Source organism: Gymnoscopelus microlampas, assembly GCF_963454915.1.
Source record: "Gymnoscopelus microlampas genome assembly, contig: SCAFFOLD_88, whole genome shotgun sequence".
NCBI lineage: Eukaryota > Metazoa > Chordata > Actinopteri > Myctophiformes > Myctophidae > Gymnoscopelus > Gymnoscopelus microlampas.
This window is the reverse complement of record NW_028155743.1, coordinates 69,225-83,463: the sequence shown is the minus strand read 5'-3', so window position 1 is coordinate 83,463 and position 14,239 is coordinate 69,225. Positions and strand designations below refer to the sequence as shown.

At 46.0% G+C, this 14,239-nt stretch overlaps 1 protein-coding gene across 1 annotated transcript; it reads left to right on the top strand.

The window, feature by feature from the left end:
- LOC311041299 (kelch domain-containing protein 3-like) lies at positions 1-13,872 on the top strand (the record flags this gene model as incomplete). The annotated part of the gene is made up of 3 exons (XM_084086206.1): positions 1-161; positions 11,933-12,039; positions 12,758-13,872. 3 exons carry the CDS (start codon positions 1-3, stop codon positions 13,870-13,872), a joined length of 1,383 nt encoding a protein of 460 aa, XP_083942332.1.
- Between the last annotated feature and the right edge of the window lie 367 nt (positions 13,873-14,239).

Below are 14,239 nucleotides of genomic sequence, written 5' to 3'. Positions count from 1 at the left end.
ATGCAATCCTTACCAGTGGACAGCCAGCAGGTTGATAATTATGGATTGGATGATGAAGAGGAGGATGATGAATATTTACAGGATGATGATGAGGATGATGATGATGACGACGGAGAGGATGAAGTTGAAGGAGCAGCTTCACAGCCACCACTGAGGCAAAGGTCTCAGCATGCCCCTAGTGGCCAATCACGGCAGCCACATAGACATATAAGGTCACGGTCACGGATGCCTGTTGCTCACCAACAACCCCAACAGCCTAACCCAAACCTTAGCTTGCAAGATGGTGCTCAGGTTAATGTTCGATCAGGCGGAGCCATGATGGACATTTTGAGAAAACAAAACGAAATCACAGAAATGTTAATTCAAGAACAGAGGTTCTCACTCTTGCCTTCTAGAGAAATTCCTGTTTTTAAAGGTGATCCATTAAGTTATGTCTCTTTCATTAGCACATTTGAACATTGTGTAGAAAGCAAAACAAGTGACAGCAGAGATCGACTGCTCTTTCTAGAACAGTTTACAGATGGACAACCAAAGACACTTGTGAGAAGCTGCCTTCACATGGATTCCCAAAAAGGCTATGTGAAAGCAAAACGGCTGCTACGCAAACATTTTGGAAATGAGGTTCTCATTGCTGCTACCTATCAGGAAAAAATTCTGAATTGGGATTTAATCCGATCAGAAGATGGCAAAGCCCTACATAAATACTCACTCTTCTTGAGAACATGCTGCAATGCCATGAGCAATAATGAAATACTGCAAGACATGAACAATCCTACACATTTGAAATCTGTCTTATCAAAACTGCCTTTCAAGCACAGAGAGAGGTGGAGGACTGTATCATATGATTACTATGAGCGTACACACAGAAGAGCCAAGTTCCCACAACTTGTAAATTTCATTGAAAGGCAAGCAAACATTGCCGTTGATCCCCTCTTTGGAGAAATACAAGACACAAAACCGAAAGACAAGAGGACAATCCCTTCTCCCCGAAGTAGTAATTTGAAATCAGTACCAGTCTCATCATACACTAAAAGCAACTATAAAAGCAGTTTTGCCACAGTAACAGAATCCTCAGAACCTAAGTCACAGCCAAGCACAAGCAGCTCTGCAGCCGTGCAACAGAAAGCATGTTTCTTCTGCAAAGGAAACCACAGCACAGATTTGTGCAAGGAATTGGATAAGAAAGTGCACAAAGACAAAGTTGAGTTCTTTAAAGTAAATGGTTTATGTTTCGGTTGTGTGACTCAGGGTCACATGAGTAAGGACTGTAAAAGACGTATGACTTGTAAAATATGTACAAAGAAGCATCCTACTGTGTTGCACATTGAATTTAAAAAAGATGCAAGTCAAACGAGTCCAAACACCGATAGCATGTCAGTGGGCAGTGCATTAGTCACCATGAAAAGGCCTATCCATACTGGGGCCGGTGACCAGCAAAAACTGTCAATTGTTCCTGTGCAAGTTAAGTTGTCAAATTCCAATCAAGTACTTCAAACGTACGCTTTCCTTGATCCAGGAAGCACTGGAACCTTCTGTACTGAAGCTTTAAGGAAGCAATTACATGCCAAAGCGACACCAACTCGAATCCTACTTCGTACTCTTGGACAAGAAAAGGTCATAAGTATTAACAGAATCAATGGGCTGGAAGTGTCAAGTCTTGAAGGAGATAATTTCCTAAAACTGCCACCACTCTATACTCAAACAGAAATTCCTGTAACCAAGGAGCAAATTCCCACTCAGGTTGATGTGCAAGAATGGAACTACCTAAAAGAGGTTAGGTTGCCATATATTGATGCAGATATTGGACTCCTGATTGGTAATGATGCAGCTAAGTTTATGGAACCTTGGGCAGTAATTAATAGCAAGGGTAATGGGCCCTACGCTGTAAAGACAAGACTTGGATGGGTGGTTAATGGGCTTCTACACAAACCCACAATAAGCCATAAGCAGCCAACCCATATTTTCAGCAATCGCATATCGATAATACATTTGAATGACCTCATGATCCAACAATTCAACTATGATTTCCCAGAAAAGGGTTATGAAGAGAAGGCAGAAATGTCTATGGAAGATAAGAGATTCATGCAAATCATGTCGGACTCTACTAAAATTAAAGATGGTCACTACCAAATAAACCTTCCATTCAAGCAGACTGATATAGCGATGCCTAACAACCGCCATCTGGCAGAGCAGCGTGTAATGTCACTAAAAAGGAAATTCAAGAAGGATCCGGAGTTTCACAAAGAGTACACTGACTTTCTTGAAAGTGTCATTCAAAAGGGACACGCTGAAGCTGTACCACGAGAGCAGTTAAATCCAGAGGAAGGAAGGACCTGGTACTTACCTCACCATGGAGTACGCCACCCAAAGAAACGCAAACTGCGTGTAGTCTTTGACTGTTCTGCATCATTCCAAGGAACTTCATTAAATGATGAGCTTATTCAAGGCCCAAACTTAACCAACACACTGCTGGGCGTCTTGATCCGGTTTAGACAAGAACCAGTAGCAATGATGGCAGACGTAGAAGGCATGTTCCATCAAGTGAAAGTCACACCAGCTGACAAAGACTTTCTTAGATTCTTATGGTGGCCAAATGGTGACATCAGTCACAGCCTAGTAGAGTACAGAATGACAGTGCATTTATTTGGAGCAACATCTTCATCCAGTGTTGCTAGTTATGCCGTGAGAAGGACTGCTGAAGATAATAAGGATAAGTTCTCAGCAGTGGCAGTTAACACTGTTAAAGAAAACTTCTATGTTGATGATTGTCTTAAGTCTGTGCCAAGTGAGAAGGACTGCATAGCACTATCTAAAGAATTAAGAACCCTGTGTGCTCAAGGAGGTTTCCGCCTAACCAAATGGGTAAGCAACAGCCGCACAGTGCTGGCCTCTATTCCAGAGGAAGAGCGAGCCACAGAGGTAAAAGATATTGACTTGGATCAGAAGCACCTACCGGTAGAACGGGCCCTTGGAGTGCAGTGGAATGTGGAGGAAGATACATTTAGAATCCAAGTAAACATGAAAAATCAACCTTACACAAGAAGAGGAATCCTATCCACTGTAAGTTCAGTGTACGACCCTCTGGGGTTCTTAGCTCCGTTCATATTCTCTGCAAAGCACATCTTGCAGCAGTTATGTCAGCTAAATTATGGATGGGACGACAGGATTCCAGAGGCTTTCTGTCAATCATGGCATAAATGGCTCACTGGACTACAGCAAATGGAAAACTTCAACATTCCAAGATGTATTAGATCTAAAGAATTTGGCAAAATCAAGTCAGCCCAACTTCATCACTTCTGTGATGCAAGTGAGACAGGATATGGTACTGTGACTTACCTTAAAATGACCAATACTGAAAACCAAATTCACACATCTTTAATCATGGCAAAAGCAAGAGTCGCCCCCTTGAAACAGGTTACGATACCTAGAATGGAACTTACTGCTGCAGTACTAGCAGTGAAAGTAAACCGGATGCTGGAGACTGAGCTACACCTTCCACTCAGAAAAGCGGTATTTTGGACAGACAGTACATCAGTCTTGAAATACGTCAGAAATAACACCAAGCGCTTTCAGACTTTCGTGGCTAACAGAGTCAGCACTATCAGAGAACACTCTTCTATTGAGCAGTGGAGATACTTGAACACCAAGATCAACCCTGCAGACCATGTGTCCCGAGGTCTTACAGCTGACGCATTCTTAAAGTGTGAAAACTGGAAGAAGGGACCGGACTTCCTACAGGAAAAGGAAGAGACATGGCCTAACTTACCTGCTGATCTCACCCCCATAACAGCCGACGATCCTGAAGTCAAAAAAGAGAAAGTTACAGTCAATACCATCCAGATGACAGATCAAGATCCTACTAGCACACTCATACACCACTACTCAAGTTTCTACAGATTGAAAAGAGCTGTGGCATGGATGCTGTATTTGAGAACTCACCTTTTACAGTTGAGTAGAAAAAGGAAAGATCTGATGCGAATTCAAGAACCAGACACAGACAAACAAAAACAGTCAATTGAAGTAGAGATGACAAAATTCAAAAACACTGTAAAGGTACACAACCTCTCTCTGGATGAACTGGACATAGCAGAGATAGCCGTTGTACAATTCTGTCAAAAACAAGGATTTCAAGAGGAAGTTGAAACATTACAGAAAGGAAGTTTGAACGTGCAGAAACACAGTTCAATCTACAAACTTGACCCCAAACTTGAAAACGAGGTATTAAGAGTGGGCGGGAGATTAAGCAGAGCAGCCATGCCGGAAGATGCAAAGCACCCTGCCATTCTCCCAAAAGACCATCATGTGTCAAAGCTTGTTCTTAGAAAGATCCATCAGGAAGTAGGACACAGTGGGAGAAACCACATGCTCTCCTTACTGAGACAAAAGTATTGGATTCCATGTGCCAACTCATTGGCAAGAAAGATTCTTTCTGAATGTGTGACATGTCGACGTCTCAATGTATCTGTTGGAAAACAGAAGATGGCAGACCTGCCAAGAGATAGAATAACACCTGACCTACCACCTTTCACACAAGTAGGAGTAGACTATTTTGGACCTATTGAGGTGAAAAGAGGCCGTACCACAGTCAAAAGATATGGAGTCATTTTCACCTGCTTAATCAGTAGAGCAGTACACCTAGAAGTGGCCCATTCTTTAGATACAGACTCGTGCATTAATGCGCTCAGGCGTTTTATTGCTCGAAGAGGCCAAGTGATGGAAATACGGTCAGACAATGGGACTAACTTCATATCCACTGAAAGGGAACTGAAAGAATCTTTGAAGGAATGGAATTTGGACAAAATAGAAAGAGCTCTACAGCAGAAAGGAGTCAAATGGATATTTAATCCACCCGCTGGTGCCCATCATGGTGGAGTATGGGAACGATTAATCCGTTTGCTCAAAAAGATCTTGCTATCAGTCACCAAACAACAAACTCTGGATGATGAAAGTCTCCATACAGTTATGTGTGAAGTGGAAGCCATGCTCAACAGCCGCCCACTCACTACAGTTTCAAGTGACCCCAACGACCTGGAAGCATTGACACCGAATCACCTGTTATTGCTTAAGAAACAGTCGATCCTTCCACCAGGAGTGTTCCAGGCCGCTGATGTATATGCAAAGCGCCGTTGGAGACAAGTACAGTACTTGTCAGATCTATTTTGGACTAGATGGATAAAAGAATACCTACCTCTTATGAATGTACGTCAAAAATGGAACCGCATCCGCAGGAACTTTGAAAAGGAAGATATCGTGATCATAGCTGACACGAATGCACCAAGAGGATCCTGGATGTTGGCTAGAGTCCTGGAAACAATGCCAGACTCAAGAGGACTTGTGAGAAGTGTGCGTCTTCAGACAAAAACCAGCGTACTTGAAAGGCCCATCAGCAAGATTTGCCTGCTGGTGCCAAACTCAAATTAAGAACTGAAGATTCAGACAGGCCTATACACCATGCCTGTTTCCCACCTCACAAGTATTTATTTGATTTTGTTTTGAACATTTTTGTATGGCTCCAGTTTTGATTTTGTATTGTTATTAGAGCCTGCCCATAACAATAGGGGCCGGTTATGTAGGAGCCATTTCATTTGATTTCATATTTTTTGACTGAATGGCGCCCCCACTGGTCGCCTCGAAAAATGGCACCATGATTCCCTATTAATCAGGCCGCAGCTGTGTGTAGCAGGACGCCAGAGGAGAAACAGATTTTCAACCGCTCGCTCGCACCATACACACACAGCGCAGATCATGAATGAAAGACATTGAACCGAATTATTTTGAGTTTATTTTGAACCTTTATGCTGCGCCTGTTTGTTTTGAAACCCTTTAGTTAACGTCTGGAGCCTGTTTCTTGTTTTCGTTGTTTGCACCCCGCCCCCCATATTATTTGAAACTTTTACACTACTCATTCCACAAATCATTGAAATCAACCTGTTCGAATCCATGAAGACACAAGAATCAACAACATCGAACAGTGAGTAACAAGAGACAGCCCAAGTCAAAGTGTTGAGCGCGTTTTAGACGTATTCTGGCGAAGATAGGCATATTGGCCCTACACATACGCCTTTATCAGCAACTTTCAGGGAATGTGAAAGTTGCTGACAGCGTGTAATTTCATTTCCATGAATAGAATCTTCAAAGTCGCACATTTCTGTTCTCTCTCTAATCACCATGAGATGGTTATCAGCAGGAGAGCAAGGCACAGCGGGGGTTAGGCAGTGCGTAACTGAGTAAATGTACTCAAGTACTGTACTTCAGCACGATTTTGAGGCATTGCTTACTTTACTGGAGTGTTTCCGATTTTCCGTACTTTTACTTCTACTCCACCACATCACGGAGGAAAATATTATACTGTTACTCTACCACTCTACTTTTGTTACTTTGAGTACATTTTTGATAGCAATACTTTTGTACTTTTACCCAAGTCAATTTTGAATTCTGGGCTTTTACTTTAAGTACTTTTTCCAGCACTGGGGTTAGTGCTGGGCTGGCAGCTTTTAGCTTATTTTACATAATAGACCTGTACTGTAAGTGTCAAAGTGTGGTCCGGGGACCCCCAGGTGTCCCTTAAGGAGGGGGGGGGGTGTTAATACAGCATCACAGTCATTTTAACCACTTTATCCATTTATACGTAACGTTGGCAAAAAAAAAAAAAAAATCTGAAATAGCAGGTGTACTTGTAAGCTTGCAGCGTGCAGGGACGTGCACAGATAGACTCTAGGTGGAGCTAGAGCACCTGCCCTTTGCCCTCTTGACCAGAAGTGCCCTTTTGAAAAAAGGGCACAGCAGGGGTCTTCAACAGGGGGTCCGGGACCCCTAGGGGGTCTTCAGAGTTACTACAGGGGGTCCGCCAAATCTTTATGTGGTATGATTTTTCTTTTTACCATAACCACTCGAAACCTAGCATCCCTTTTCTGGGGAGAACTTTAGCCAAAAATAGCAGATCTACAAGCTCACAACGCCTCGCGCTGCGAGGCGTTGTGGGAATTTAGATCTTTTATTGTCTCTGGAAATTAACTAGTAACTAAAGTAAAGAGCACCTAAAAAAAAGTCCTCAAAAGTGTACTTAAGTACAGTACTTGAGTAAATGTACTTAGTGACTTTACACCACTGGTGTTAAGCCGCTAAAAACGTGTGTGTCCCCCCCCCCCCCTCCTGGCTGACTCATGTAGATTACAGAGTGACGGCCAGGAATCGTCAGCCGCCCCCCATGGAGGAAATGTCGCCACGCTGATGAAACCAACAGAGCAGAGCAGAGCGGAGCGGTGGGGGGGGGGGGGGACGCACGCCAAGTGAGGAACAGTTATGGTCCCTGACAGGGGGAAACCTTGTATGTCAGAGGTTACATTACATTTTACACTACAGTCATTTAGCAGACGCTTTTATCCAAAGAGACTTACAATACGTGCATTCAACATAGGTAGGGAACAAAACTACTAATCACCAGAAGTCTGAAGTGCATTTCCTGCAAACACAAGCAACCAAGAGTATACCTAGCGCTAATGTAAAAGTGTAATATATCAGCTACCTACTGTCTTAAACAGATGAGACAAAATAGCAAAATCAAATGAGCACGAGCTAATACAAAAAGTGTATCGACTAAACAAGATCCAATAAAACAATACAACAATAAAACAAGAGTGCGTACAACTAGTTAACAACAAGTAAGCCAGACAAAGAGGAAGGGTAGTGTTTCCTGAAGAGGTGGGTTTTCAGCCTGCGGCGAAAGATGGGCAGTGACTCTGCTGTCCTGACATCAGTGTCTCTGCTGTCCTGACATCAGTGACTCTGCTGTCCTGACATCAGTGACTCTGCTGTCCTGACATCAGTGTCTCTGCTGTCCTGACATCAGTGACTCTGCTGTCCTGACATCAGTGTCTCTGCTGTCCTGACATCAGTGACTCTGCTGTCCTGACATCAGTGTCTCTGCTGTCCTGACATCAGTGACTCTGCTGTCCTGACATCAGTGACTCTGCTGTCCTGACTTCAGTGACTCTGCTGTCCTGACATCAGTGACTCTGCTGTCCTGACATCAGTGACTCTGCTGTCCTGACATCAGTGACTCTGCTGTCCTGACATCAGTGTCTCTGCTGTCCTGACATCAGTGACTCTGCTGTCCTGACATCAGTGACTCTGCTGTCCTGACTTCAGTGACTCTGCTGTCCTGACATCAGTGACTCTGCTGTCCTGACATCAGTGACTCTGCTGTCCTGACATCAGTGACTCTGCTGTCCTGACTTCAGTGACTCTGCTGTCCTGACTTCAGTGTCTCTGCTGTCCTGACATCAGTGACTCTGCTGTCCTGACATCAGTGACTCTGCTGTCCTGACTTCAGTGGGAAGTTCATTCCACCACTGTGGGGCCAGAACAGAGAAAAGTTGTGACCGTGTCGATCGACCAGAAGGACCCTTGAGTGACGAGGCAATCAGTCGCCCCGAGGTGGCAGACCGAAGTGGTCGGGCAGGGGTGTAGGCATCAACCATAGCCCGGAGGTAGGAAGGAGCTGTTCCTTCTCAACCAGTGGTTCTCAACCAGTGGTCCGGGGACCATCCGGTGACCACCAGTGGTCCCTGGGGGGGGGGGGGGGGGGGTACCAGGTGGGTCACTTGAAGGACCCCCAGATGAATTTGTATTTGTCCGCGGACCCCCATCTGAAAATAATTGGTGCCAGGGTCCCTCATACAAGATTTTTGTTCATTAAGTCTCAAAAATATTCAAAACATCTCACTTTTTACCCAAATATTTTTAGAAAATAGCAGATTTACAAGCTCACAACATGTTGCGATGTGGCTTTGGAATGACGCTGTTCTCCAATGGATCCAATGTAGTTATTATTTAACCCATTCAATCCGGGAACGTATCTGTGTTACTGTATGTTATAGATTTTTTGCTATAACCATTATTCTACACGTGTGGCTATTCAGAAAGACAGATATACAAGCTATGAGCTTGTATATCTGATATTATTTAAAAAGCAGGATTTGTTTTTGCAAATCTTTGTATTATTTTACTTCAAGCGGACATCTTTAACTCAAATCTTTGCTTCTGGGGGGTCCCTGGAACAAAATATTTTGAGTTGGGGTCCGCAACAAAATACATATACATATACATGACATGACAGAGTTTGAGAACCACTGACATTACAGCAACATAAGTTCTTTTCAAAAAAATGTTTTTTTTAGAAGATATTTGTAGAATCCCCAAAAAGTAAAGATTTGAGCTAAAAAAATTGCATAGCGCGGCACTCGGTGCCACGCTATGAGCTTGTAGATCTGCTATTTTTGAATAGCCAAATACATCTAAATATTAAACATAACACAGCAAACCGATCTACGTCTGTGTGACACCAATACGAACAAAGTAGAGGTTTTTAATTCACAAAGGAACACAAAGAAGTTGACATGTGGAGATCCGAGCTTTCTGCCCCCGAACAGCGCGTTGTGCAGGATATTAGTCACGCCATAGACCACCAACTCCAGCAATTAACCTGGCAGCAGCATGTCCAATGGCTGTGTGAGGGTGTGTGTGTGTGTGTGTGTCTGTGCGTGTGCGTGTGCGTGTGCGTGTGCGTGTGTGTGTGTGTGTGCGTGCGTGTGCGCGCGTGTACGTGTGTGTGTGTGTGTGTGTGTGTGTGTGTGTGTGTGTGTGTGTGTGTCTGTGTGTGTGTGTGTGCGCGCGCGTGTACGTGTGTGTGTGTGTGTGTGTGTGTGTGTGTCTGTGTCTGTGTGTGCGCGCGTGTACGTGTGTGTGTTGCTCCATCAAGGAAGCAGCAGCACCTCAAACGGCTACAAAGACTACACTCTAAACCACTGTTTACCAAACAGCGAGTAAATAACATATATTTCTGTTTCCTGCATTTATATACAGTATATGTGACCAAATTTGACTAGGAGACAGTCATCTAGCATGTTTTCATTTTTGGGACGGTGTAGCCGCCCCCTATAAGTGGGTTTTAGACACTGACCAATCCTGCACCGTGATTGGTCAATAGTCTACAACGCATTGTATACCCTTCCATTGTTAATGCAAATCGATACTTTTGCAAAGTCAGCCAATCACATTACAGCTAGTGTCATCACCACTAACTGTAATGTGATTGGCTGACTTCGCAAATTCAGGACTGTGATTGGCTAGCGAAACACATGACACATGTGCAGCCCTATGAATAGCAGTTTGGAAAAAAGTCATTTATCCTTTTTTTTAAGTGAGTCATGTTGTGATGACCACACACCGCCCACTTCACACAGGGTGTGATTTTTTCATGTCATATGAAAGCAGGGAATCTAGCAAAATAATGATATATTGGTTCATAAGATTGAGTGAATAGTTTTGAAACTACAGCTTATAGAACTGAAGTCAAGTTAAAGCTCTTCAGTAGAGAAAATACCAGTTGAATGGATATCATTCAAAGATAGTATAGCAGGGATATCAATCCCATCATGCATAGCGGGATTTACATATTCTTAATGTATGCTCTCTGAGACCAAGTGTTTGCCACTGCCCCCTGCTGGAAGGGACCGGTTCCTTTCCCCTCCATCAGGCGCCCCGGCTGACCAGGAGGAGGCAGTATAGAGACCAGGATTACTACATGTTTTTGTGAGGGTATTAACTACCCTAGGAGACACGGGGAGAACATGCAAACTCCACACAGAGTAGGCCCTTTCACCAACCCCACCTAGGGCAGGGTTAGCGGAGGAGAAGACACGCCCCCGTGGAGAAGCCCCCCAGCGCCCACAGCGTCCCCGGCGGGAATCGAACCTAGGACCTTCTAGCTGTGAGGCGACAGCGCTACCGACTGCACCACCGTGCCTATAGAGCATTCGTGTTTTAGTAGCTTGTTTTGGTCCGTTTGGTGAAATGTGTTCCTCTGTAGCCGTGTCACATGAACAACAGAGGAGTGGATCACATGTCAGAGTGGGCGGGGCAGAGGGAAGGCTATTGATCTGTGAAGACCATGCAGATGTTCGCTGTCTGATGAATACCTTGTATATCCAATACCCTGTGTTCCAATGAATACTGTATATCCAGCCTGATCGCCAGAGAATTAGTATACATTGCACGGATTTGTGCACGTCATTCCGTGCATAGTCGCCTAGAAACCCCCAAATTCCGTGCATATGTACGGGGAGTCCCACGGTGGGCGTAACCAGTCGCAACCCGGAAAAACCAGGAAGTAGAGCAGTCCCCACAACAAAATTTACGATTCTGTGCCTATCGGTACGTAACTCAAACGGCGCTGAGTAGGCTCAAGGGAATGTCGCAATGTTCAGGACGGCAACTCGCTCGCTTTAGCTCGCTCGGTGGTCCTTCACACGGCGACAATTCCCTTGAGACTGCGCGCCTCCAAAATGGTTTAGTCACAATGGGGGAGATGCGAGGCGGCTATGCACGGAATTTGTGGTTTTCCAGTAGTCTATGCACGGATTTTGAGAAACGTTGAAAAACGTTCAATGAGAACGTTTCCTCTGGCGATCGGGTTGGTATATCTATACTGTTGCTGTTGGGCAGAAACATCTCATCTCCATATAATGACTTTTTTCCCCCCCGTAAATTAATGCCCTTTAAAAAACATAAAACGTGAATAAAATAAACGTGGAGATACAAGGTTTCTGATGGACAGGGAAGTGATGGGAGAACATGGAGCAGAAAGCAGCAGGCTGTGTCTGTGTGTGTGTGTGTGTGTGTGTGTGTGTGTGTGTGTGTGTGTGTGTGTGTGTGTGTGTGTGTGTGTGTGTGTGTGTGTGTGTGTGTGTGTGTGTGCGTGCGCGCGTGCGTGCGTGTGCGTGTGTGCGTGTGTGCGTGTGTGCGTGTGTGTGTGTGTGCGTGCGTGTGTGCGTGTAGAGAGAAGATATTCTGGCCGCAGCATCCAGCCATTTTCACACTGTAGAGAAAGCTTTCCCTTCACACTCAGCCAGACTCCTTGTTCCACACTCAGGGTGCTCAGCCTGTTCCACACTCAGGGTGCTCAGCCTGTTTCACACTCAGGGTGCTCAGCCTGTGTCACACTCAGGGTGCTCAGCCAGGCTCCCAGGCTGTTTCACGGTGGAACAACCATTTGTGCTTCCATTTCCAGAGCTGCTCTGCTCTGCTCTGCTCTGCTCTGTTCTGTTCTGTTCTGTTCTGTTCTGTTCTGTTCTGTTCTGTTCTGTTCTGTTCTGTTCTGCTCTGCTCTGCTCTGCTCTGCTCTGCTCTGCTCTGCTCTGCTCTGCTCTGTTCTGTTCTGTTCTGTTCTGTTCGGTGACCAGTGGATCGGTAGGCAGCGGTTCCAGTAGGAGACACAACAGAGACTCTTTGTCTCTCCTATCTTTTTCATTAGTCTAAAAAAGTGGTAGGCAACGTTAGGCACGGGTGCCAACGTTGGCACAGGGGAAGGTGATCACTGGCACACTGGCATAAATGTGTGATATATATTTGAACAAATGTATTCAATTAAATTAAGTCCCCTCACATCTGCGTGCAGACGACATCCTGCACATAATTCTACATTGATTCAAACTCTGACTGGGCAGGGAGTCTGGGAGATAGGGGGGATATTGAGTCTAATAGTCATTGTACTGATGTTAAAGAAAATATTGCAGAAGAATAATAAAACAAATAAAGGTTGTTATGTATGTCGACAATCAAAACATGTTGGAAATATTTTATTTTGATGGAATACAGATTGATGACGTCATGACTTCATCATGCATTGACATCACGGTCCTTTAAAGACAAACAAGAACACATTCCCTGTAAAAACTTCACCTGGATGTCCGTTGAGGGCAGAAGTTCGTAGCCCACAACCTCAGCCAATCCACTGGTGTGGTTAGAATGTTTATCTGGGCGTGGCATCTGGACGGAGGACCGAAGAGAGTCCACCACGCCGCGGTGACGGCGGGAGACAGAGTGTACTCGTTTGGAGGGTGGGCCGCCGGGCAGACCCTTAACAACTACGCTCAGATGGACGTGCACATATTCAACACGGTCTCTTTGCGCTGGGCCAAGTTGCCCCCGGTGACAAACGGCAGAGGAAAACGTCCCGCCGAGGTTCCCTCCGCGCTCCACGGCCACACCGCCGTGCTGATAGAAGACGCCCTGGCCTACATCTGGGGAGGGGTTCCTTACCGCGACGCGCTTTACGCCTTTGACGTCGACGCCCACAGGTGGTTCAAGCCCAAGGCGTCCGGGACCATTCCAGAGGGGAGGGACGGCCACTCGGCCTGCGTCTCGGGGAAGGTCATGTTCGTCCAGGGAGGATGGACCCTGCGGAATTGTTATGCCGATGACATCCACAAGTTGGACACCCGCACGATGGTCTGGTCTTCGATTAACGCCCGAGGAACTCCGCCGCCCGGCGCGTCGCACCACTCCGCCACCGTCATCGGGACGAAGATGTTTGTATTCGGGGGTCGTCCGCACCTGGACGACCACGTCAGGGTGTTTGACACGGAGTCCGACAGCTGGCTGAACGTGCTTTCTGCGCAGGCTCCTCCTCGCCCGGCAGGACGCTCGGGTCATTCGGTCTTCGCCCGCGGCGGGGAGCTGTACGTGTTCGGCGGCAACAACCGGGACCGGACCTTCAGCGACCTGTGGACCTTCAGCCCACAGACCTTCTCCTGGAGGAAGGTCAAGGCCGAGGGGAAAGGCCCGCGTTTGACCACGTTGATGTCCTGCTGCACCGCGGGGGGGCGTGGCGTCGTCCTCTTTGGAGGACTCAGATACAAACGTAACGTAAGAGGACGGTATGAGCCCGACGCTCCCTCTGACCGCCTGTATGTCTTGGACTTAAATCCTAGTCTGAAGACGTTATGTAAGCTGGCTGTTATCGGGCACGGTCTGGAGGAGGCGGGGCTTCCGCACAACGTCAGGTGGGAACTGGCGGCCATGATGAATTGACCAATAGAAACAGGGTCTGATAATGACCTCATATTCATGGGCAACAGTCTTGCCCAAATATGGAGGGGGTGGCTGTATGATGGAAATGAGTTCATGAGTTCACAACATTTGCACTTAGGCACGCACGCGCGCTCGCGCACGCACACACACACACACACACACACACACACACACACACACACACACACACACACACACACACACACACACACACACACACACACACACACACACACACACACACACACACACACACACACACACACACACACACACACACACACACACACAAACACACACACACACGCACGCACAGGTCGCCGCATTGTGAGCTTGTAGATCTTCTATTTCTACTTTTTTTGTGTTG